Consider the following 23,536-nt stretch of genomic DNA (forward strand, 5'->3'; position numbering starts at 1 on the left):
ACAACATATGTTGTCATCCAAGCAATGATATCATGGACGCCCCTGCTTATTTCAGCAAGACAATGCCAAGCCACGTGTTACAACAGCGTGGTTTCGTGAAAAAAAGAATGCAGGTACTTTCCTGGCCCGCCTGCAGTCCAGACCTGTCTCCCATGGAAAATGTGTGGTGCATTATGAAGCCTAAAATAGGACAGCGGAGACTCCGGACTGTTGAAGGACTGAAGCTCTACATAAAACAAGAATGGGAAAGAATTCCACTTTCAAAGCTTCAACAATTAGTTTCCTCAGTTCCCAAACGTTCATAGAGTGTTGTTAAAAGAAAAGGTGATGTAACACAGTGGTGAACATGCCCTTTCCCAACTACTTTGGCACGTGTTGCAGCCATGAAATTCTAAGTTAATTATTATATGAAAAAAAAAATACTTTTATGAGTTTGAACATCAAATATGTTGTCTTTGTAGCATATTCAACTGAATATGGCTTGAAAAGGATTTGCAAATCATTGTATTCTGTTTATATTTACATCTAACACCATTTCCCAACTCATATGGAAACAGGGTTTGTATGTCCTTAAATGCACGCCACTCACACTCCTGCTCTCAGGATTTACTGTGGCCCACCACTTCATTTCATGTGGCCCACTGCATCATTTGACGTGATCCACTACATAATTTAAAGTGGCCCACTACATCATTTATTGTGGCCCACTCCATTATTTGATGTGGCCCACTACATCATTTAAAGTGGTCCACTACTTCATTTAAAGCAGCCCACTACATCGTTTAAAGTGGCCCACTACATAATTTAAAGTGCCCCACTACATCATTTGAAGTGGTCCACTGCATCATTTTCATGTGGGCCACTAAATAATTTAAAGTGAACCCACTACATTTTTGAGGTGGTCCGTTACATGATTTAACTTGGCCCACTACATGAATTAACGAGGCCCACAACACCATTTGAAGTGGCCCACTACATTATTTAAAGTGGCCCACTACATCATTTAATGTGGCCCACTACACCATTTGATGTGGCCCACTACCCCATTTGAAGTTGCCCACTATACTATTTAAAATGGTCTACTACATCATTTAAATTGGCCCACTACAACATTTGATGTGGCCAACTATATTATTTAAAGTGGTCCACTACATCATTTAAACGGCTCACTACATCATTTAAGGTAGCCCACTACACCATTTGAAGTGGCTTACTATAATATTTAAAGTGGTCCACTACATCATTTAAACGGCTCACTACATCATTTAAGGTAGCCCACTACACCATTTGAAGTGGCTTACTATAATATTTAAAGTGGTCCACTACATCATTTAAATCGGCTCACTACACCATTTGAAGTGGCCCAGTACATTTTTTGAATTGGCCCACTACACCATTTGATGTGGCTTACTACATTATTTAATGTGGCTTACTATATTATTTAATGTGGCCCACTATATTATTTAAATTGGTCCACTACAGCATTTGTAGTGGCCTACTATATTATTTAATGTGGCCCCTCTACATCATTTAAAGTGGCCCACTATATTATTTAAATGGGCCCACTACACTATTTGAAGTGGCCCACTACACCATATGTATTGGCCTACTATATTATTATTTGGCCCACTACATCATTTAAAGTGGCCCACTACACCATTTGAGGTGGCCCACTATATTATTTAAAGTGGACCACTACATCATTTAAAGTGGCCCACTATATTATTTAACTTGGCCCACTGCACCATTTGAAGTGGCCCACTACACCATTTGTAGTGGCCTACTACATCGTTGAAAGTGTCCCACCACAATGATGAGGGGGCGTGGTTGCCCAGACCACCTCATCTGGTTCCTCCCAGCGGCTTGACTCTGAGCTCCTCCCCGGTCTATCTCAGGCTTTTATTGTGAAAGGTTGTTGAATGACGGACCACACCCAGACATTCGGGTCAAGCAAGCTTTTATTGTGACATGAGGATCAGCCCATAGTGTTGTAGACCTCCAGCTTGACGATGGCGCGGCCCTCGTCGGACATGCAGGCCCTGACGTCCACCTGCTGGCCCTTGTAGACCACGCCCGAGCCGTCGGCCTCGTGGCGCACGAAGTCGCTGAACTCCTTCTCCTCGTACATGTGCTGGAAGAGCTTGTGGTCCACGGGCATGGCGTGCGGGAACACGCCCACGCCCAGCCAGTTCTTGTAGAAGGTGTAGTCGAAGGGCACGGAGAACATGAGCGCCACCACCTCCGTGCAGCGCCGCTGCTGCATGTTGAAGAGCTCGTAGGTCAGCACGCCCACCGCCCCCGACGCCGTGTTGTCGTCTTTGGTGAAGGAGCACACCTCGTTGCGGCCGGTGCGCACGGTGGGCTGGGGGGGGCTGTAGGGGTAGCCGCTCTCCATGTGGACCCTGCCAGGTGAGGGAAGGTGTTAGCGGGCAAAGAAAGGTGCTGCCGGCCGGCCACACGCTTACTTGGGGTTGGTGAGGCAGAAGGTGCTGGTCACGTTGCAGATCTCCACCGTGCAGTTGCGGTTGGTGGTCAGGCTGACCATGTGCGACTCCGCCGTCTCGGGCATCTTGACACGGGCGCTGGGCGGCGAGGAGGACCAAGAGGACGGCTGTGCGGCGTGCAGGACGAGGACAGGTGTAGCGCGGCGGAGGACGAGGACCTTGTGACCAGAGACTGGTCTTCAGCGTGCGGTGGAATGTGCGGGCCACGCCCACACCGCCGCAGGGGGCGTGGCTTGTGAACGGACAAAACCGACTGATGTTCTGCTTACAGGTAGAACAGGTTGTGTCACCTGTCACTGCTTGGCTCCTCCCACCTGGCTTTTGACAAACACACACAAACACACATTTTAACACAAACAAACACACACACACACATTTTAACACAGACAGACACACACGCTAAAACACATGCACACATTTTAACACAAACACACACACACACGTTTTAACACAAACACACACACACACATTTTAACACAAATACACACACTAAAACACACACACACACACACATTTTAACACAAACAAACACACACACATTTTAACACAAATACACACACTAAAACACACACACACACACACACACATTTTAACACAAACAAACACACACACATTTTAACACAAATACACACACTAAAAAACACACACACACACAAACACATTTTAACACGAACAAACACACACACACACATTTTAACACAGACAGACACACACGCTAAAACACATGCACACATTTTAACACAGACAAACACACACACACACACGTTTTAACACAAACACACACACACACATTTTAACACAAATACACACACTAAAAAACACACACACACATTTTAACACAAACAAACACACACACACATTTGAACACAAACAAACACTAACAAACATTTGAACAAAAACAAACACACACACATTGTGTCGTCCTGAAGTCAATTGTTAATATTCTTTACATAATTACTTGATAATATTTGTATATTAGTGACTGCAATGCTTTAATTTGGAGCTAAAGTTGTTTATATTTATTGTAGGCCGTACTCGGTAAACAGCAGTTAAATGATGTCACTTCCGCTAAATGACTTCCTGATAGTTGACTTCCGGTATTCGTTGGAAAGCAAGTCATGCATGTTGCGGTCTTCTCTCCTAATTTCTGTTGCCATCCTACACAAAGCGGCAAAGAAGCAATGCCGTAAGTTGTCTTTAATAAGTTAACATGTCAGACACGTTAAAAAAGTGTAATAGTGCCGATATGTTATATATAATTGACGAACTAGATACAATGTGTTCAAGTCATTCAGGCAGACGGGAGTCTCCCTCTGCTGGACATTTTGGGACATTACTGTTACATTTTATATGTCATCGTAGACAAATATGTGGAGGCAATAAGTGTGTTTGTATCTCTTTGTTCTTTTCACTTTTTCATCATCTTGTCTATGAAGCATTTTCAAAAGTAAATGGTCAAGCTTAAGACGTTCTCCTCATTGACTCCGGTGTTGAGTTGGCCTTTTTACACGTCTCACGAGAACACTAAACACATGTTAACACAAACAAACCCACACGCTAAAATACAAACACACACACACACACACACGTTTTAACACAAACAAACCCACACGCTAAAGTACAAACACACACACACATTCACATACAGACACACAGTCAAGAACAAAAAACACACACACATCAAACCACCCTCCGCCTTGGACATGAAAACAAAACGATGACACTGCCCTCTAGTGGACAAAAATATTCCCTACATCAAGTATGAGAACTAAAGTATGAAAATGAAGTATCAAATATGACAAATGAAGTAAAACATTTGAAATATGAAGTATGGTACATAAAATATGAATCATAAAATATAAAATTTGAATTGTGATGTATTCTGCCCAATTGTAGCTGAGATAGGAACCAGCGCCCCCAAGGGGAATGAGCGGTAGAAAATGGATGGATGAATGGATGTAAAAAAAATTATGTATAAGGTATAAAATATGAAGTATGAAGCATAAGTTATAAATATTAGGTATAAAATATGAAATATAAATATGAAGTAGGGCAGCACGGTGGCAGAGGGTTTAGTGCGTCTGACTCACAACACGAAGGTCCTGAGTTCAATCTCGGGCGCGGGATCTTTCTGTGTGGAGTTTGCATGTTCTCCTTGTGACTGTGTGGGTTCTACTCCGGCTTCCTCCCACCTCCAAAGACATGCACCTGGGGATAGGCCCCTCCCACTTCCAAAGACATGCACCTGGGGATAGGCCCCTCCCACCTCCATAGACATGCACCTAGGGATAGGCCCCTCCCACCTCCAAGGACATGCACCTGGGGAAAGGCCCCTCCCACCTCCAAAGACATGCACCTAGGGATAGGCCCCTCCCACCTCCAAAGACATGCACCTGGGGATAGGCCCCTCCCACCTCCAAAGACATGCACCTGGGGATAGGCCCCTCCCACCTCCAAAGACATGCACCTGGGGATAGGTTGATTGGCAACACTAAATGGTCCCTAGTGTGTGAATGTTGTCTGTCTATCTGTGTTGGTCCTGTGATGAGGCGGCGACTTGTCCAGGGTGTACCCTGCCTTCCGCCCGATTGTAGCTGAGATAGGCGCCAGCGCCCCCCGGGACCCCGAAAGGGAATAAGCGGTAGAAAATGGATGGATGGAAATTAAAAAGTATGAAGTATATAATATGAAATATGAAGTACAAACTAAAGTATGAGATATGATGCAGTCGTATGAACCTTGATGTCAGAAATCTGGATGAAGAAAAATCCTCTTTATTGGACCTCAAAGACAGAACCCACAAAACCAAGCAGAGGATGAATGTATTCATTTACGAATGTATGAACATATGACTGTGTGAATATATGTGTGTATATATGAATGTATGTACATATGAATCTAGGAATACTGTATTGATGTATGAATGTATGAATATGTGAATGTATTTGTATATGAATGTATGAAGGTATTGATGTATGGAAATATGAATATATGAATGTATGAATATATGAATGTATGGATACATGAATTTATGAATGTATTAATTTACAAATGTATTGATATGCGAATGTATGAATATATACAGGTATGAATGTATAGCTATATGTATATATGTATGAGAATGTATATATATATATGTATGAATGAATGTGTGAATATTTGGTGGTTGCCATGGCGATGCATGAGGAAGCCGACTAGTGAGCGGCGAGGAGGTCTCCAGTATGGCGAGTGTGGTCCTGGATCCAGCGCTTGTAGTTGCTGACCCGGGTGTAGACGCCAGGACGCAACTCCTTGGCGCATCCTTCGCCCCAACTGATGACTCCGAAGAGGAAGAAGCGGCGGTCCACTTGGCACGCCAGCGGTCCCCCCGAGTCCCCCTGACCACAAGACGCGTCCAGGGTGGGTGTGGGCGGGGCTAGTGTTGTGTTGGGACGTACCTCGCAGGCGTCCTGGCTCCAGTCGGGCCGAGCCGCACACAACATGTTGTCGCTGATCTTGTTGCCATAGTGATCATCTTGACGACACACGCTGTCGGCCAGCAGCTCCACTTGGGCCGAGCGCAGGTTCTGGGAGTGGTACCACAAGCCTGGGAACCGGCACACCGGATCAACGCAACGCACGGGAACCCAAAAGTCCGCCCAACCGCCGCTCACCGTGCTTCTCCTTGCCGAAGCCGGCGATCTCGCAGACCAAACCCGGCGGAAGATTCTGTCCCGGCGGAGGAAGGCAGACGGACCTGACGCCGGGACTCTGCCGCGCACAACCACCTCTCTTGGACTTGAGCTGGATGAGCGCTGCGAGGCACCCGTCTGGTCACAATACCCACATACCAACGGAACCTTCCGGTCCAACTCACCCAAATCATTGTCGTAGTTCCCCTCCTGGTTGTCGAAGTCGGTGTGTGTGATGATCTTCTCCACCCTGAAGGTTTGTTCCAGGGCCCGGTCACTCTGGTTCAGGGAGCTCTTGCCCAGAATGACCCGGAAGCGGTTCTGTCTATTCTGAGAGCTGTAAGACAGGAAGTGTGCAGAGGAGCACCTGCCGCAACAGGAAGTGATGTCATGTCCTACCCGTCAGGGAAGCAGTGAGCGGCAGTGAGGACCCAGCAGCTGGAGATCAAACTCCCCCCGCAACGAAACACCTTCTCTTTGGATTTGCTGCGCCAGAAGATGGCTGCCACCCACGGGTGCGACTCCACCGAGGCCACAGCCCCGCCCACAATTTTCATCTGCTTTCTTCGGGAACGCTGGCCGCACACCCACTCTGCTGCTCCACAGGGGGAGGGACTTACCTTTTCTGGCCTCGTTTACGAGGACGAGGCCGAGCTTACCTTTCACAGGGGCCTCGGTGGACTTGGGGGGTGGAGTCGCAGGATTGACTAAAACAACAACAACTTTTTAGGAGGCTGAAGAAAGTCACCAAGCGCAAAGAATCAAAGACGACTGCCGTCCTGTCACGGCCCGCCCACTTACCCCATCCGTCGCCACATCGAGGAATGTCACAGTATTCCCAGAGCAGCTGCTGGTCTTTCCACACGTAACACCATGGCTGCCGCTTGAAGTGCAGATTCCTGAGGGAGACAGAACCCTTCAGTTCGCCCGGAACCCTTGGAGCGTCCATAAAAGACCGCAAGGTTGAACGTTCTAAGACTCTCCTAGTGGTGCTAGGGTGTGGTTACCACGGAGACTGGTTACCGACCTGCAGTAGTTGTGTCTGCCGGCTTTGACATCCAAGGTCAGGAAGCGTTCCCTGGACTCAGAGTCCCAGTCCTCACACGTCCGGCCACTCTCCGAAGTGGACCGAAATCCTCGGTAATAGAGTCCGACGCCCTTGTAGCAGTCGGCGCCGGTGACTGCTCGGAGACAGGCGGGTTAGGGTGTCTAGAGACGAGTGCACCGATGGTACTGGGTAGTCCTGGACCTGTTTCACAGAAGGTTCCTTCAAAACCTTCAGCGCACAAGCAGAACATGTGCTGGCCCGTCGTCAGGCTCGGGACCGACGTTCCTCCGTTGTGACAGAACCCTGCTAACAGATCCCAGCACGCTCTGGTTAACCACAGCGGCGGACTCATTCCTGCTTCTGGGCCCTGCAAGTTGGGACTAGTTGCACCTCGGTACTCGCTCACCTGAGCTCCACGACGACGACAGAACCGCACGCCGCCTTCTGTCTTCCCTCGGCGAGCCCTAAGACCGGGACAGGAAAGGTTGACCAAAGGGAAAAGACAAGACCAGAAGAAGACACGAGTCCTTACAGCGCCACCTGCTGACAGCGCCGCCAACGCCAGGATGAAAACGCTCCTGCTCGTCATGGCGTCCTCGCAGCATGTAAAGATGTGGGCGGAGTCTCGTAGGAGGAGCCAGATGTGGACTGAGACCACAGTCCTCACACAGCGCTGGTTTCTTTTGCACTCACAGGAGAGTAGGAGTCTATCCCAGCTGACTTAATGTGGGGTGCACCCTGGACTGGCCACTGGTCTAGCCTGTCTCTGGTCCAGCGCTAATACTTGGTTATCAAATAAAACATTGCTTTAGAGGCTAAATCAAAACCCTATTGTTCGCCACCTCTTGCTAACAGTGTTTTACTATTTAATAAGTATTTCAAAAATGGCAAAGAGATGGCAACCAGTTAGCGATTAGCGCATAAGTTGCTCGCTAACGATTAGCGCATCAGCTGCCAGCTATTGAAAAGTGTGCTCGTTCCCAGCTAGCATTTATCCTGCTAGTTACCAGCAAGTGTGAAGCATGCTAGTTGCCAGCTAGCATTTATCCTGCTAGTTACCAGCAGGTGTGAAGCATGCTAGTTACAGCTAGCAATTAACGTGCTAGTTACCAGCCAGCGATTAGCATGTTAGTTGCCAGCCAGTGTGAAGCATGCTAGTTGCCAGCTAGCATTTATCCTGCTAGTTACCAGCAAGTGTGAAGCATGCTAGTTGCCAGCTAGCATTTATCCTGCTAGTTACCAGCGAGTGTGAAGCATGCTAGTTGCCAGCTAGCATTTATCCTGCTAGTTACCAGCGAGTGTGAAGCATGCTAGTTGCCAGCTAGCATTTATCCTGCTAGTTACCAGCAAGTGTGAAGCATGCTAGTTGCCAGCTAGCATTTATCCTGCTAGTTACCAGCGAGTGTGAAGCATGCTAGTTGCCAGCTAGCATTTATCCTGCTAGTTACCAGCGAGTGTGAAGCATGCTAGTTGCCAGCTAGCATTTATCCTGCTAGTTACCAGCGAGTGTGAAGCATGCTAGTTGCCAGCTAGCATTTATCCTGCTAGTTACCAGCGAGTGTGAAGCATGCTAGTTGCCAGCTAGCATTTATCCTGCTAGTTACCAGCGAGTGTGAAGCATGCTAGTTGCCAGCTAGCATTTATCCTGCTAGTTACCAGCAAGTGTGAAGCATGCTAGTTGCCAGCTAGCATTTATCCTGCTAGTTACCAGCGAGTGTGAAGCATGCTAGTTGCCAGCTAGCATTTATCCTGCTAGTTACCAGCAAGTGTGAAGCATGCTAGTTGCCAGCTAGCATTTATCCTGCTAGTTACCAGCAAGTGTGAAGCATGCTAGTTGCCAGCTAGCATTTATCCTGCTAGTTACCAGCAAGTGTGAAGCATCCTAGTTGCCAGCTAGCATTTATCCTGCTAGTTACCAGCAAGTGTGAAGCATCCTAGTTGCCAGCTAGCATTTATCCTGCTAGTTACCAGCAAGTGTGAAGCATCCTAGTTGCCAGCTAGCATTTATCCTGCTAGTTACCAGCAAGTGTGAAGCATGCTAGTTGCCAGCTAGCATTTATCCTGCTAGTTACCAGCAAGTGTGAAGCATCCTAGTTGCCAGCTAGCATTTATCCTGCTAGTTACCAGCAAGTGTGAAGCATGCTAGTTGCCAGCTAGCATTTATCCTGCTAGTTACCAGCGAGTGTGAAGCATGCTAGTTGCCAGCTAGCATTTATCCTGCTAGTTACCAGCGAGTGTGAAGCATGCTAGTTGCCAGCTAGCATTTATCCTGCTAGTTACCAGCAAGTGTGAAGCATGCTAGTTGCCAGCTAGCATTTATCCTGCTAGTTACCAGCGAGTGTGAAGCATGCTAGTTGCCAGCTAGCATTTATCCTGCTAGTTACCAGCGAGTGTGAAGCATGCTAGTTGCCAGCTAGCATTTATCCTGCTAGTTACCAGCAAGTGTGAAGCATGCTAGTTACAGCTAGCAATTAACGTGCTAGTTACCAGCCAGCGATTAGCATGTTAGTTGCCAGCCAGTGTGAAGCATGCTAGTTGCCAGCTAGCATTTATCCTGCTAGTTACCAGCAAGTGTGAAGCATGCTAGTTGCCAGCTAGCATTTATCCTGCTAGTTACCAGCGAGTGTGAAGCATGCTAGTTGCCAGCTAGCAATTAACGTGCTAGTTACCAGCCAGCGATTAGCATGTTAGTTGCCAGCAAGTCATTAGCATGCTAGTTGCCAGCTAGCATTTATCCTGCTAGTTACCAGCGAGTGTGAAGCATGCTAGTTGCCAGCTAGCATTTATCCTGCTAGTTACCAGCAAGTGTGAAGCATGCTAGTTACAGCTAGCAATTAACGTGCTAGTTACCAGCCAGCGATTAGCATGTTAGTTGCCAGCCAGTGTGAAGCATGCTAGTTGCCAGCTAGCATTTATCCTGCTAGTTACCAGCAAGTGTGAAGCATGCTAGTTGCCAGCTAGCATTTATCCTTCTAGTTACCAGCAAGTGTGAAGCATGCTAGTTACAGCTAGCAATTAACGTGCTAGTTACCAGCGAGTGTGAAGCATGCTAGTTACAGCTAGCAATTAACGTGCTAGTTACCAGCCAGCGATTAGCATGTTAGTTGCCAGCCAGTGTGAAGCATGCTAGTTGCCAGCTAGCATTTATCCTGCTAGTTACCAGCAAGTGTGAAGCATGCTAGTTGCCAGCTAGCAATTAACGTGCTAGTTACCAGCCAGCGATTAGCATGTTAGTTGCCAGCAAGTCATTAGCATGCTAGGTGCCAGCCAGTGATCAGTGTGCTAATTGCCAGCTAGCAATTAGCATAGTAGTTACCAGCTAGTATTTAGTGTGCTAGTTGCCAGCTACATGTTGCAAGCTAGCGATCAATGTGCTAATTTCCAGCTAGCAAGGAGCATGCTAATTACAGCTAGTGATTAGCACACTAGTTGTCAGCTAGCAAATAGCTTCCCAGTTGCCAGCTAGTAGTTAGCGTGCTAGTTGCCAGCAAGTCAGTAAGGTGTTAGTCACCAGCTAGCAATTAGCATAGCTGCCTGCTAGTGATTCCATTAGACATATAAGGAAACTTATAAGGAAACATATAAGGAAACATAAGGAGACATATAAGTAATCATATAAGGAGACATAAGGAGACATACAAGGACACACAATGAAACATACATGGGAAGATATGCAGACACATAAGGAAACATATGGAGACATATAAGGAAACATATAAGCAGACATAAGGAAACATATGGAGACATTAGAGGAAACATATAAGGAGACATATAATGAAACATAAGGAGACATATAAGGAAACATATGGAGACACATAAGGAAACATATAAGGAAACATAAGGAGACATTAGAGGAAACATATAAGGAGACATATAAGGAAACATGAGGAGACATAAGGAAACTTATAATGAGACTTATAAGGAGACATATGGAGTGATATAAGGAAACATATAAGGAGACATATAAGGAAACATATGGAGACATTAGAGGAAACATATAAGAAGACATATAAGGAAACATATAAGGAGACATATAAGGAAACATATAAGGAGACATATAAGGAAACATATAAGGAGACATATAAGGAAACATATAAGGAGACATATAAGGAAACATATAAGGAGACATATAAGGAAACATATAAGGAGACATATAAGGAAACATATGGAGACATATAAGGAAACATGAGGAGACATAAGGAAACTTATAATGAGACTTATAAGGAGACATATGGAGTGATATAAGGAAACATATAAGGAGACATATAAGGAAACATATGGAGACATTAGAGGAAACATATAAGAAGACATATAAGGAAACATATAAGGAGACATATAAGGAAACATATAAGGAGACATATAAGGAAACATATAAGGAGACATATAAGGAAACATATAAGGAGACATATAAGGAAACATATAAGGAGACATATAAGGAAACATATAAGGAGACATATAAGGAAACATATGGAGACATATAAGGAAACATGAGGAGACATAAGGAAACTTATAATGAGACTTATAAGGAGACATATGGAGTGATATAAGGAAACATATAAGGAGACATATAAGGAAACATATGGAGACATTAGAGGAAACATATAAGAAGACATATAAGGAAACATATAAGGAGACATATAAGGAAACATATAAGGAGACATATAAGGAAACATATAAGGAGACATATAAGGAAACATATAAGGAGACATATAAGGAAACATATAAGGAGACATATAAGGAAACATATAAGGAGACATATAAGGAAACATATAAGGAGACACATAAGGAAACATATAAGGAGACATATAAGCAAACATATGGAGACATGTAAGGAAACATATGAGGAAACATATGAGGAGACATAAGGAAACTTATAAGGAGACATATGGAAACATACAAGGAGACATATAAGGAAACATATGGAGACCTATAAGGAGACATAAGGAAACATATAAGGCAACATACAAGGAAACATAAAAGGAGACTTATAAGGAGACACATAAGGAAACATATAAGGAGACATGTGGGATCAGAACCAAGGATGTTGTGGTTTGTGCAGCCCTTTGAGACGATTGTGATTCAGGGCTATGTAAATAAACATTGATTGATTGATTGATTGATTGATTGATATAAGGAGACATATAAGGAGACACATAAGGAAACATATAAGGAGACATATAAGGAGACACATAAGGAAACATATAAGGAGACATGTGGGATCAGAACCGAGGATGTTGTGGTTTGTGCAGCCCTTTGAGACGATTGTGATTCAGGGCTATGTAAATAAACATTGATTGATTGATTGATTGATTGATTGATATAAGGAGACATATAAGGAGACATATAAGGAGACATATAAGGAGACATATAAGGAGACATATAAGGAGACTATTAAAGAGATGATGCTAATCACATTACCACGTGATCACATTTTGTTGCTATGACAACGCACCACAGTCATTTGAATGGAGTCAGCAGGCGTCACGTGACCTCAGCAGCATGAGGCGTTCGCGGTCCTCGCTGAGAAGAAGTTGAGTGGTGACGTCAGAGCAAGTCAAATATGTACTTTGGGATCCCGGAAGTCTTACAGCACAGTTCCTGCTTGGACCATGCTGCGTTCGCTGACGGTCGGAATCCAGAAGGTTGACTTTGTAGTCACTCCAAAAAAGTTTATACATCAATATATTTCTTTATAATTTTCTATATCTTGTATTTAATTAAGATGTAAATGACAAATGAATAGTGTTTGGTATTTTTTTTTCAAAACCTCAAAAGTTGCATTTTACACTTAAAGTTGTCAAATGTGATATTATTAGAGAAGTGAATAAAAAGTCATGCGAGGACAGGTGTGTCGCAGCAGGTGTGTTGTTCGCACATCAAAAACAACATTGTTGTAAAAGCTGTAAAAGCGGAGGTTGGAACTGGGCGAGCAGCCTAATGTCCGAGCCAGCCCTGAACGCCGCATCATCCCTGCAGCCGGTTCGGAAGTGTTCAGACAAGTGGACCGAACATGGGAGGCAGCGACAGCAAACTTCACTTCCGCAAGGCCGTGATCCAACTCACCACCAGAACTCAGGTGAGACCTTGTGTTGGCGCCAAAAGCTAACTTTGACACGCGTGACGCGCACTCTCGTCGCGGCGACGCTTGCGTGCAGTTTCCAGATGGCAGCTTGGACCGCAGCCTAGACGGTCCAAAACACCGCCGGAACCAGAAATGTGACCTTTTATTGGCGGTTCTGGTCCTCATATACATATATTCATATATATATATATATATATAGAGATATATATATATATGTGTATGTATATATACTGTGTGTGTGTATATATATATATATATATATATATATATATATATATATATATATATATATATGTATATATATATATATATATATATATATATATGTGTGTGTGTATATATATATATATATATATATATATATATATATATATGTATATATATATGTAGGGTGTGACGTCACTCCTTAACTTACAGGTGGCCGTCACTTGCGTGATGGTGTCACGTGATGACGTGTGTGTGTGTGTGTGTGTGTGTGTGTGTGTGTGTGTGTGTGTGTGTGTGTGTGTGTGTGTGCGCGCAAGGCCGTGGACGCGTCGGACGACACGTTTTGGGACCAGTTCTGGTCCGACACATCGACCTCGGTCCAGGACGTTTTCGCTCTGGTCCCGGCGGCGGAGATCCGAGCCTTGAGGGAGGAGTCTCCGTCCAACCTGGCCACGCTGTGCTACAAGGTGAGACGACACAGGTGCGTGGGGGGGAGTGATGACATCACTTCCTGTCCCGCAGGCGGTGGAGAAGCTGGTCCGAGGCGCAGAGTGCGGCTGCCCCTCCCCCGGGGAGCGGCAGGTGGTCCTGAACTGCACGCGGCTGCTGACCCGCGTCCTGCCCTTCATCTACGAGGACGCCGACTGGCGAGGCTTCTTCTGGTCCAGTGTGCCCGGCGCCGCCAGGACTGAGGTACGGCAGAGAAGGTTCCGGAATGTCCAGCGGGGTGTCGGGTTACCTGCATGGGGGGGCGGGGACACTGCTTGTATTGTCCCGACCCCCAGCAGCCCGACACAGACATGGCTGTTTGTGACTCCGCCCACTTAAATAAGCCGAGTGATGTCACGTGCCGCTGTGGACCAATCACATCGCTCCCCCAACTCTTGGTGTGTCCAGGAGGAAGATGATGATGATGATGGTGGTGGTGGTGGTGATGAAGGTCGGCCCCTCGCCGAGTCCCTCCTGCTCGCCATCGCCGACCTTCTCTTCTGTCCCCACTTCACCATCAAGACCAGCGTCCAGGTGGGCGCTCTGTATGCTAAGCTAGGCTAACCCTCAGCACAGTTTGCATTAACGCTCTAGTTGCTAGCTAGCGAATAGCATTGCAGTTGTCAACTAGCAAATAGCGTGCTAGGTGCCATCTAGCAATGAATGCACCTGTTGCCAGTCAGTCATTAGTATGCTGGTTGCCAGCTAGCGATTAGCATCCCAGTTGCCAGCTAACGATTAGCATCCCGGTTGTCCTCTAGCGATTAGCACTCTAGGTGCCAGTTAGTTGTTAGTATGCTAATTGCCAGCCATCAATTAGCATACTAGTTGACATCTAGCAATTAGCATACTAGTTAACAGCTAGCAATTAGCATCCCAGTTGTCAGCTAGTGATTAGCATGCTAGATGCCAGTTAGTGGTTAGTATGCTAAATGCCAGCTATCAATCAGCATACTACCTGACAGCTAGTAATTAGTGTGCTAGTAGCCGGCTATTGATTAGCATGCTACTTGCGAGCTAGCAATTAGCATCCCAGGTGCCAGTTAATGATTAGTGTGCTAGTTGCCAGCTAGCAATTAGCATTCCAGTTGTCAGCTCGCGATTTGCATGCTAGGTGCCAGTTAGTGTTTAGCGTGCTAGTTGCCAGCTAGCGATTAGCATCACAGTTGTCAGCTAGCGATTAGAATGCTAGGTGCCAGTCAGTGATTAGTGTGCTAGTTGCCAGCTATCAATTAGCAAGCTAGTTGCCAGCTAGCGATTAGCATACTAGTTCCCAGTCAGCGGTTAGTGTGCTAATTGCACGCTAGCGATTAGCATGCTAGTTGCCAGCTCGCAATGAATGCAGCTGTTGCCAGTCAGTGATTACCTCACTAGTTACCCGCAAGTCATTAGTGTTTGTTGTCAGCTAGCGATTAGCATGCTAGTTGCCAGCTAGGGATTAGTGTGCTAGTATTCACCACACGGATACTTTTAGCATTCATGTTAGCGTAGCTGCATTCTCACTGGGCAGGTGATAGTGGGCGGAGACTGCAAACAGTGGGGTCACCAAGGTGAGGGGGAGGGTCTTCCTAGAGTTGATGCAAACATGGCGGCCAATCCGTGTGCTGATTGGGTAACACAGCTACAGACCATGTGACCATGTCACGCTAACGTGAGCCGCTAACAATGTCCGCCACAGGAAGTTGACACAAAGTTGATTGACAGCTGCGAGCACATCTGGGAGGCGGGCGTCGGCTTCGCTCAGTCGCCGCCGCTCGACTCCTCCCACGACAGCAACAGGTGAGGCCACGCCTCCTCCTCCTCCCACACGTCTTGTTGTTGCGCCGTCGAGCCGCCATGTTTGTGTGTTTGAGGGCGGAGCTTCTGAAGCTGCTCCTCACCTGCTTCTCGGAGGTCCTTTATCTGCCGCCGCCGGCCGCCGCTCAGACCGCCAACACCTGGGTGGTCTTCTTCTGCTCCTCCGCCAACAGGTAACAGACTCCCTCACACGTACACACACACACACACACACACACACACACACGTGTGTCCACGTCGGCCCGCAGACACGCCCTCCCTCTCTTCACCTCGCTGGTCAACGTGGTGTGCGCCTACGACCCGGCGGGATGGGGCGTGCCCTACAACCACCTGCTGTTCTCCGACCAGCGCCAGCTGCTGGTGGAACAGGCGCTGCAGGTTCTCATCGTCACTCTGGACCAGGGGACCACCCCGCCCTTCGCCACGGACGCCGGCCCGCCGCCCTCAGGAGAGGAGGAGCCAGCCGTGAGGATGAGGCTCGATTTCCTGACGGCGAACTCGGCCTTGCTGACGCCATCTTGTCTCTTCCAGCCCGGCGCGCCTGAGAACCTCTTCGTCAACTACCTGTCCAGGATCCACCGGGAAGAGGTAGCGTGATGCTAGCTGGCGGTCGTCTTGGGGGCGGGGCTAACTGCTGCTGCTTCCAGGACCTGAGGGTGGTGCTGAAAGGTGTGGTGCGCCTCCTCAACAACCCGCTGGTGCAGACCTTCCTGCCGCTCTCCAGCAAGAAGATCCACTTCCACCAGGAGCTGCTGGTCCTCTTCTGGAAGATCTGCCACTTCAACAAGGTCAGCCTGGGCGCTGCTCGCTGCCAGCGCTAATGCTAATGCTAATGCTAATGCTAATGCTAATGCTAATGCTAATGCTAATGCTAATGCTAACTAAATTGGATGTGCAGAAGTTTCTTTTCTTCCTGCTGAAGAGCAGCGAGGTTCTGGACCTGCTGATCCCCATCCTCTTCTTCCTCAACCGAGGCCGTGCTGATCCCAGTGAGTGCCCACTTCATTAGGTACACCTGCCAGCAGGGGGCTTGATCTGCCCCGCCCCCTCATTTTAATATGCTCTGCCACTATAATTTAAAGCGGCCCTCCAAATTATTAACGATAAACAATATTATCAACATTATTCTGACAGCAAATTAACCACTTATGAAATAATAATACAAATTAAAACTTCAAAATCCTAATAATTGTAATAATAATGATAATAGTAAAAATAATGATAACACTAACAACACTGATAATAATAATCATAACAATAAATGAAACTATTACAGTATTGCCTCTCACGCCCCCAAAGTGAAGGTTTGTCCATATGGGTCAAGATTTACATTAGTGCCTCTCACGCCTCCCCCCCCCCCCCCCCCCCCTCAAGTGAATATTTATCTGTAAAGGTCAAGATATACACTATTGCCTCTCACGCCCCCCAAATTGAATGTTTGTATGTGTCAAGATGTATACTACTACACTGTTGCCTCTCACGCCCCCCCAAAGTTAATATTTATCTGTATGGGTTAAGATATATAAACTTTTGTCTCTCACGCCCCCCCAAGTTAATATTTATCTGAATGTGTCAACAATATACTATTACACTATTGCCTCTCATGCCCCCCAAAGTGAATGTTTATCTGTATGTGCCAAGATGTACACTACAACACTATTGCCTCTCACGCCCCCCCAAAGTTAATATTTATCTGTATGGGCCAAGATATGTACACTATTGCCTCTCATGCCCCCCAAAGTTAATATTTATCTGGATGTGTCAACAATATACTATTACACTATTGCCTCTCATGCCCCCCAAAGTGAATGTTTATCTGTATGTGCCAAGATGTACACTACTACACTATTGCCTCTAACGCCCCCCCAAAGTTAATATTTATCTGTATGGGCCAAGATATATACACTATTGCCTCTCATGCCCCCAAAGTTAATATTTATCTGGATGTGTCAACACTATACTATTACACTATTGCCTCTCACGCACCCCCCAAAATAAATGTGTATCTGTTTTTGTCAACACTATACTATCACACTATTGCCTCTAACGCACCCCCCAAAATAAATGTGTATCTGTATTTGTCAACACTATACTATCACACTATTGCCTCTCACGCACCCCCCAAAATGTGTATCTGTATTTGTCAACCCTATACTATTACACTATTGCCTCTCACGCCCCCCAAAGTTAATGTTTACCTATATGTGTCATTATACTATTACACTATTGCCTCTCACGCCCACCCATCTGGATGTGTCAACACAATACTATAACATTATTGTTTATCTGTATTTGTCAACATTATACTATTACACTATTGCCTCTCACGCCCCCTGAAATTAATGTTTATCTGTATGTGTCAAAATATTTACTATTGCCTCTCACTCCCCCCAAAATAAATGTTTATCTGTATTTGTCAACAATATACTATTACACTATTGCCTCTCACGCCCCCCACCCCCAAAGTAATATTTATCTGGATGTGTCAACACTATACTATTACACTATTGCCTCTCACGCCCCTGAAATGAATGTTTATCTGTATGTGTCAAAATATTCACTATTGCCTCTCACGCCCCCCCGAAATACATTTTTATCTGTGTGCGTCAACAATATACTGTTACACTATTGCCTCTCACGCCCCCCCGAAGTGAATGTTTATCTGTGCGTGTGAAGATTTACACTATTGCCTCTCACGCCCCCCGAAGTGAATGTTTATCTTTACGTGTGAAGATATATACACTATTGCCTCTCACGCCCCCCCCCGAAGTGAATGTTTATCTGTACGTGTGAAGATTTACACTATTGCCTCTCACGCCCCCCCGAAGTGAATGTTTATCTTTACGTGTGAAGATATACACTATTGCCTTTCACGCCCCCCGAAGTGAATGTTTATCTTCACGTGTGAAGATATATACACTATTGCCTCTCACGCCCCCCCGAAGTGAATGTTTATCTTCACGTGTGAAGATATTTACATTATTGCCTCTCACGCCCCCCCGAAGTGAATGTTTATCTTCACGTGTGAAGATATATACACTATTGCCTCTCACGCCCCCCCGAAGTGAATGTTTATCTTTACGTGTGAAGATATACACTATTGCCTCTCACGCCCCCCGAAGTGAATGTTTATCTTCACGTGTGAAGATATATACACTATTGCCTCTCACGCCCCCCCGAAGTGAATGTTTATCTTTACGTGTGAAGATATACACTATTGCCTCTCACGCCCCCCGAAGTGAATGTTTATCTTCACGTGTGAAGATATATACACTATTGCCTCTCATGCCCCCCCGAAGTGAATGTTTATCTTCACGTGTGAAGATATTTACATTATTGCCTCTCACGCCCCCCCGAAGTGAATGTTTATCTGTATGAGTCAAGATCTTATTACACTATGCCCACTATTTGACAAGCAGGGGTCTAAAGGACTGGAGTAGAGTGTTAGTGTGGTCCTGAAGAGTGTGTGTGTGTGTGTGTGTGTGTGTGTGTGTGTGTGTGTGTGTGTGTGTGTGTGTGTGTGTGTGTGTGTGTGTGTGTGTGTGTGTGTGTGTGTGTGTGTGTGTGTGTGTGTGTGTGTGTGTGTGTGTGTGTGTGTGTGTGTGTGTGTGTGTGTGTGTGTGCAGCGTGCGTGGGGCTGCTGCACGTGGGCGTGTTCATCCTGCTGCTGCTGAGCGGCGAGAGGAACTTTGGCGTGCGTCTCAACAAGCCCTTCGCCCTGCGCGTCCCCATGGACGTGCCCGTCTTCAGCGGGACCCACGCCGACCTGCTGGTGCTGGTAAGTCAGCTGTGCCGAGAGTCTCAGACCGGACCTTGAAGTCCTTGTCCTCAGACGGTCCACAGGATGATGACCAGCGGACAACGCCGCCTGCAGCCGCTCTTCGACTGCATGCTCACCGTCGTCGTCAACGGTGAGTCTGTCCTGGCCCGCGAGGTCCGGGTCCGAGACCCGCTGACGGGTGTGCGCTGCAGTTTCTCCTTACCTGAAGAGTCTGTCCATGGTGGCGTCCAACAAGCTGCTGCACCTGCTGGAAGTCTTCTCCTCGCCGCGCTTCCTCTTCTGCGCCCGCAACCACCACCAGCTGGTCTTCTTGCTGCTGGAGGTCTTCAACAACATCATCCAGTATCAGTTTGACGGTGAGCAGCGGCGGACTCTTTGCTGAGAGTCCAGGACGCCCACTCTGACCCCTCCCCCCAGGGAACAGCAACCTGGTGTACGCCCTCATCCGAAAGAGGAACCTCTTCTACCAGCTCGCCAGCCTGCCGGCGGATGCGGCGTCCATTCAGAAGGCGCTGCAGAAGAAGAGGAGGAAGTCCGGAAAGTCCGGCAGCAACTCCCCCGAGACGGAGTCCTCCCTAAGACCACCAGCGGACAACGCCGCCGCAGAGGCCAGCACCCCAGGTGGGGACCTTCTGTTGATCCCACATGAGTTCTTCACTGAGTCACATGACGTCCTTGTGGTCTTGTAGGGATGGACAGGATAACCGACAAGTCTCAGACCGAGGAGGACAATATGGCCGCTTTGGAACCGGACTGCAGCGCCATCGCCGGGCTGAGCGACACCGAGTCCAACTCCGAGAGAGACCAGCAGGTACCGTGACCCGTCTTGTCATGTCCGCTTTGCCACCTGCTCTACTTGTCTCTTTGTTGTCAGCCGGCGCCATCGCGTCCTGTCGGGAGTCACTTCCCTGCCGGGCCATCCTCGTCGTGGAGCGCCAGCCCGGACTGGGTTAGACTCCCGTTTGGTGCGCTGTCACGCTGGCCGCAGGTGTCTCACTGGCTGTCTTGGCAGGTGCTGTCCTGGAGGTCCAAGCTCCCCCTGCAGACCATCATGAGGCTGCTGCAGGTTCTGGTCCCTCAGGTGGAGAAGATCTGCATCGACAAGTAAGAAACGATCCTTTGCTTCTTTGCGCTCGTCCGCCTCATCTTCTCGCTCTTCCTCAGGGCTTTGACCGACGAGTCCGAGATCCTCAAGTTCCTCCAACATGGGACCCTGGTCGGCCTCCTGCCGGTGCCGCATCCCATCCTCATCCGGAAGTCCCAGGTGAACCCCGGCACGTCCTCGTGGTTCCGCACGTACGTGTGGGGCGTGGTCTACTTACGGTGAGCCGCCGATGGCACCAGACGGTCTGGTCTTAACGCCGCCTGCTTGATTCCTTGTTCTTGTTGTCGTAGCAACGTGGATCCTCCCGTCTGGTACGACACCGACATACGACTCTTCGAGATCCAGAGGACCTAAAACCCCCGGCTGCCAAAGTCATGTCCTGTGGATTATGTAGCGTGTCATGTTGTATGTCCTGTAATGTGACATGTCATGTAGTATGTCCTGTAGTATGGCATGTAACTTGTCATGTAGTATGGCATGTAACTTGTCATGTAGTATGTCCTGTAATGTGACATGTCATGTAGTATGTCCTGTAGTATGGCATGTAACTTGTCATGTAGTATGGCATGTAACTTGTCATGTAGTATGTCCTGTAATGTGACATGTCATGTAGTATGTCATGTAGTATGGCATGTAACGTGTCATGTAGTATGGCATGTAACATGTCATGTAATGTGACATGTCATGTAGTATGTCCTGTAGTATGGCATGTAACGTGTCATGTAGTATGGCATGTAACATGTCATGTTATGTGACATGGCATGTCACGTGTCATGTAGTATGGCATGTAACGTGTCATGTAGTATGGCATGTAACATGTCATGTTATGTGACATGGCATGTCACGTGTCATGTAGTATGGCATGTAACATGTCATGTTATGTGACATGGCATGTCACGTGGCATGACTTGTAGTATGGCATGTAACGTGACATGTAGTATAGCATGTAACGTGTCATGTAGTATAGCATGTAACGTGTCATGTAGTATAGCATGTAACGTGTCATGCTATGAAACATGGCACGTCACGTGGCAAGACATGTAATGTAGCGTCACGTGGCATGACATGTAACGTGGCATGGCATGTAGTATGGCATGTAACGTGTCATGTATTATATCATGTAACGTGTCATGTTATGATACATGGCAGGTAATATGACATGGCATGTCACGTGGCAAGACATGTAACGTGGCATGACATGTAGTATGGTATGTAACATAACATGTCATGTAGTATGGCATGTAACGTGACATGACATGTCACATGGCATGACATGTAGTATGGCATATAACGTGACATGACATGTCACATGGCATGACATGTAGTATGGAACGTGATGTGACATGACATTGTATGGCACGTAACGTGGCATGTAGTATAGCACGTTGTATGGCATGTAACATGTCATGTCACGTAGTATGGAATGTAACGTCTCATGTAACCTGACATGAAATGGAATATGGCATGTAACGTGACATGACATGTCACATGGCATGACATGTAGTATGGCATATAACGTGACATGACATGTCACATGGCATGACATGTAGTATGGCATGTAACGTGACATGACATGTCACATGGCATGACATGTAGTATGGAACGTGATGTGACATGACATTGTATGGCACGTAACGTGGCATGTAGTATAGCACGTTGTATGGCATGTAACATGTCATGTCACGTAGTATGGAATGTAACGTCTCATGTAACCTGACATGAAATGGAATATGGCATGTAACGTGACATGACATGTCACATGGCATGACATGTAGTATGGCATATAACGTGACATGACATGTCACATGGCATGACATGTAGTATGGCATGTAACGTGACATGACATGTCACATGGCATGACATGTAGTATGGAACGTGATGTGACATGACATTGTATGGCACGTAACGTGGCATGTAGTATAGCACGTTGTATGGCATGTAACATGTCATGTCACGTAGTATGGAATGTAACGTCTCATGTAACCTGACATGAAATGGAATATGGCATGTAACGTGTCATGTCACGTAGGATGGCATGTAACATAAATTCATATAAAATAAATATAAACTGTTTGAGGCGTATTAGACCTTGTTTATGTGTTGAAGCTGCAAAAGTGTACATGCAGGCCATGACTTGATCCCATAAGTATTCTTGTGCCATGGTCTGGGGTCAGGCCACTTGTGCCATGGTCTGGGGACAGGCCACTTGTGCCATGGTCTGGGGACAGGCCACTTGTCCCATGGTCTGGGGACAGGCCACTTGTGCCATGGTCTGGGGTCAGGCCACTTGTGCCATGGTCTGGGGTCAGGCCACTTGTGCCATGGTCTGGGGTCAGGCCACTTGTGCCATGGTCTGGGGTCAGGCCACTTGTGCCATGGTCTGGGGACAGGCCACTTGTGCCATGGTCTGAGGACAGGCCACTTGTGCCATGGTCTGGGGACAGGCCACTTGTGCCATGGTCTGGGGACAGGCCACTTGTGCCATGGTCTGGGGACAGGCCACCAAAGGTGTGGTGAAGCTCCAGGTGCTGCAGTAAAGCTCTGTCTTTTACTTCCTTCAAGGTTCCTTTCTTGTTTTCAACTGATCTTTCTGCACGTTTGGTAGCAAAACAACAAATCACAGGATCCAGAATTCCTTGCGAGGTCACCATGGCGACGGTCGACATCGCCACATTCAGCTGATGTTTGCACGGAGGACGCCGGGGTCACTCGGCGAGGGCGTGCAAGCTCCTCGCTATCTCTACTTTCCTGGGGTTATAACGTAAACAAAGTGGTTTTGATTCCAGGTAGGGTTTGCTCTTTGAAGACTTTTGGCGTAGAAGGACAGAGGGCGGAGTAACAAGGAAAGGGGC

At 46.9% G+C, this 23,536-nt stretch overlaps 3 protein-coding genes across 9 annotated transcripts; 1 reads left to right on the plus strand and 2 right to left on the minus strand.

Annotated features, from left to right (window-relative positions):
* The first annotated feature begins 595 nt into the window (after window positions 1–595).
* On the plus strand, window positions 596–23,519 carry LOC133535884 (protein HID1-like). 4 transcript variants are annotated; one of them, XR_009802349.1, is made up of 20 exons: window positions 598–3,690; window positions 13,200–13,299; window positions 13,830–13,979; window positions 14,035–14,205; window positions 14,410–14,535; window positions 15,680–15,780; window positions 15,855–15,971; window positions 16,047–16,386; window positions 16,446–16,586; window positions 16,697–16,787; window positions 19,425–19,576; window positions 19,631–19,709; window positions 19,771–19,935; window positions 19,997–20,200; window positions 20,269–20,390; window positions 20,454–20,528; window positions 20,592–20,683; window positions 20,744–20,902; window positions 20,975–21,642; window positions 21,834–23,519. XR_009802349.1 is itself a non-coding variant. In XM_061875910.1 (20 exons), exons 1-20 carry the CDS (start codon window positions 3,623–3,625, stop codon window positions 21,036–21,038), a joined length of 2,451 nt encoding a protein of 816 aa, XP_061731894.1. In that variant the 5' UTR covers window positions 599–3,622; the 3' UTR covers window positions 21,039–23,519. The 4 variants fall into 4 exon arrangements, 3 of the variants coding, with proteins under 3 accessions (XP_061731895.1, XP_061731893.1, XP_061731894.1); XM_061875910.1 differs by having other exon boundaries at window positions 599–3,690; window positions 16,047–16,263; window positions 16,330–16,386; window positions 20,975–23,519; XM_061875909.1 differs by having other exon boundaries at window positions 20,975–23,519.
* LOC133535912 (DELTA-sagatoxin-Srs1a-like) lies at window positions 1,941–2,684 on the minus strand. The gene is made up of 2 exons (XM_061875965.1): window positions 2,466–2,684; window positions 1,941–2,402 (listed from the first exon to the last, which is right to left on the minus strand). The coding sequence occupies exons 1-2, from the start codon at window positions 2,567–2,569 to the stop codon at window positions 1,976–1,978; spliced, it is 531 nt and encodes a 176-aa protein (XP_061731949.1). The 5' UTR covers window positions 2,570–2,684; the 3' UTR covers window positions 1,941–1,975.
* On the minus strand, window positions 5,263–7,880 carry plaub (plasminogen activator, urokinase b). 4 transcript variants are annotated; one of them, XM_061875940.1, is made up of 11 exons: window positions 7,756–7,877; window positions 7,630–7,687; window positions 7,425–7,529; window positions 7,203–7,356; window positions 6,977–7,074; window positions 6,835–6,882; window positions 6,575–6,767; window positions 6,361–6,512; window positions 6,158–6,298; window positions 5,942–6,090; window positions 5,263–5,881 (listed from the first exon to the last, which is right to left on the minus strand). In XM_061875940.1, the coding sequence occupies exons 1-11, from the start codon at window positions 7,810–7,812 to the stop codon at window positions 5,699–5,701; spliced, it is 1,338 nt and encodes a 445-aa protein (XP_061731924.1). In that variant the 5' UTR covers window positions 7,813–7,877; the 3' UTR covers window positions 5,263–5,698. The 4 variants fall into 4 exon arrangements, 3 of the variants coding, with proteins under 3 accessions (XP_061731924.1, XP_061731923.1, XP_061731922.1); XM_061875939.1 differs by having other exon boundaries at window positions 6,575–6,770; window positions 7,425–7,526; window positions 7,756–7,876; XM_061875938.1 differs by having other exon boundaries at window positions 6,575–6,770; window positions 7,756–7,876.
* Window positions 23,520–23,536: the final 17 nt, after the last annotated feature.

This window comes from Nerophis ophidion, linkage group LG17 (genome assembly GCF_033978795.1).
Source record: "Nerophis ophidion isolate RoL-2023_Sa linkage group LG17, RoL_Noph_v1.0, whole genome shotgun sequence".
NCBI lineage: Eukaryota > Metazoa > Chordata > Actinopteri > Syngnathiformes > Syngnathidae > Nerophis > Nerophis ophidion.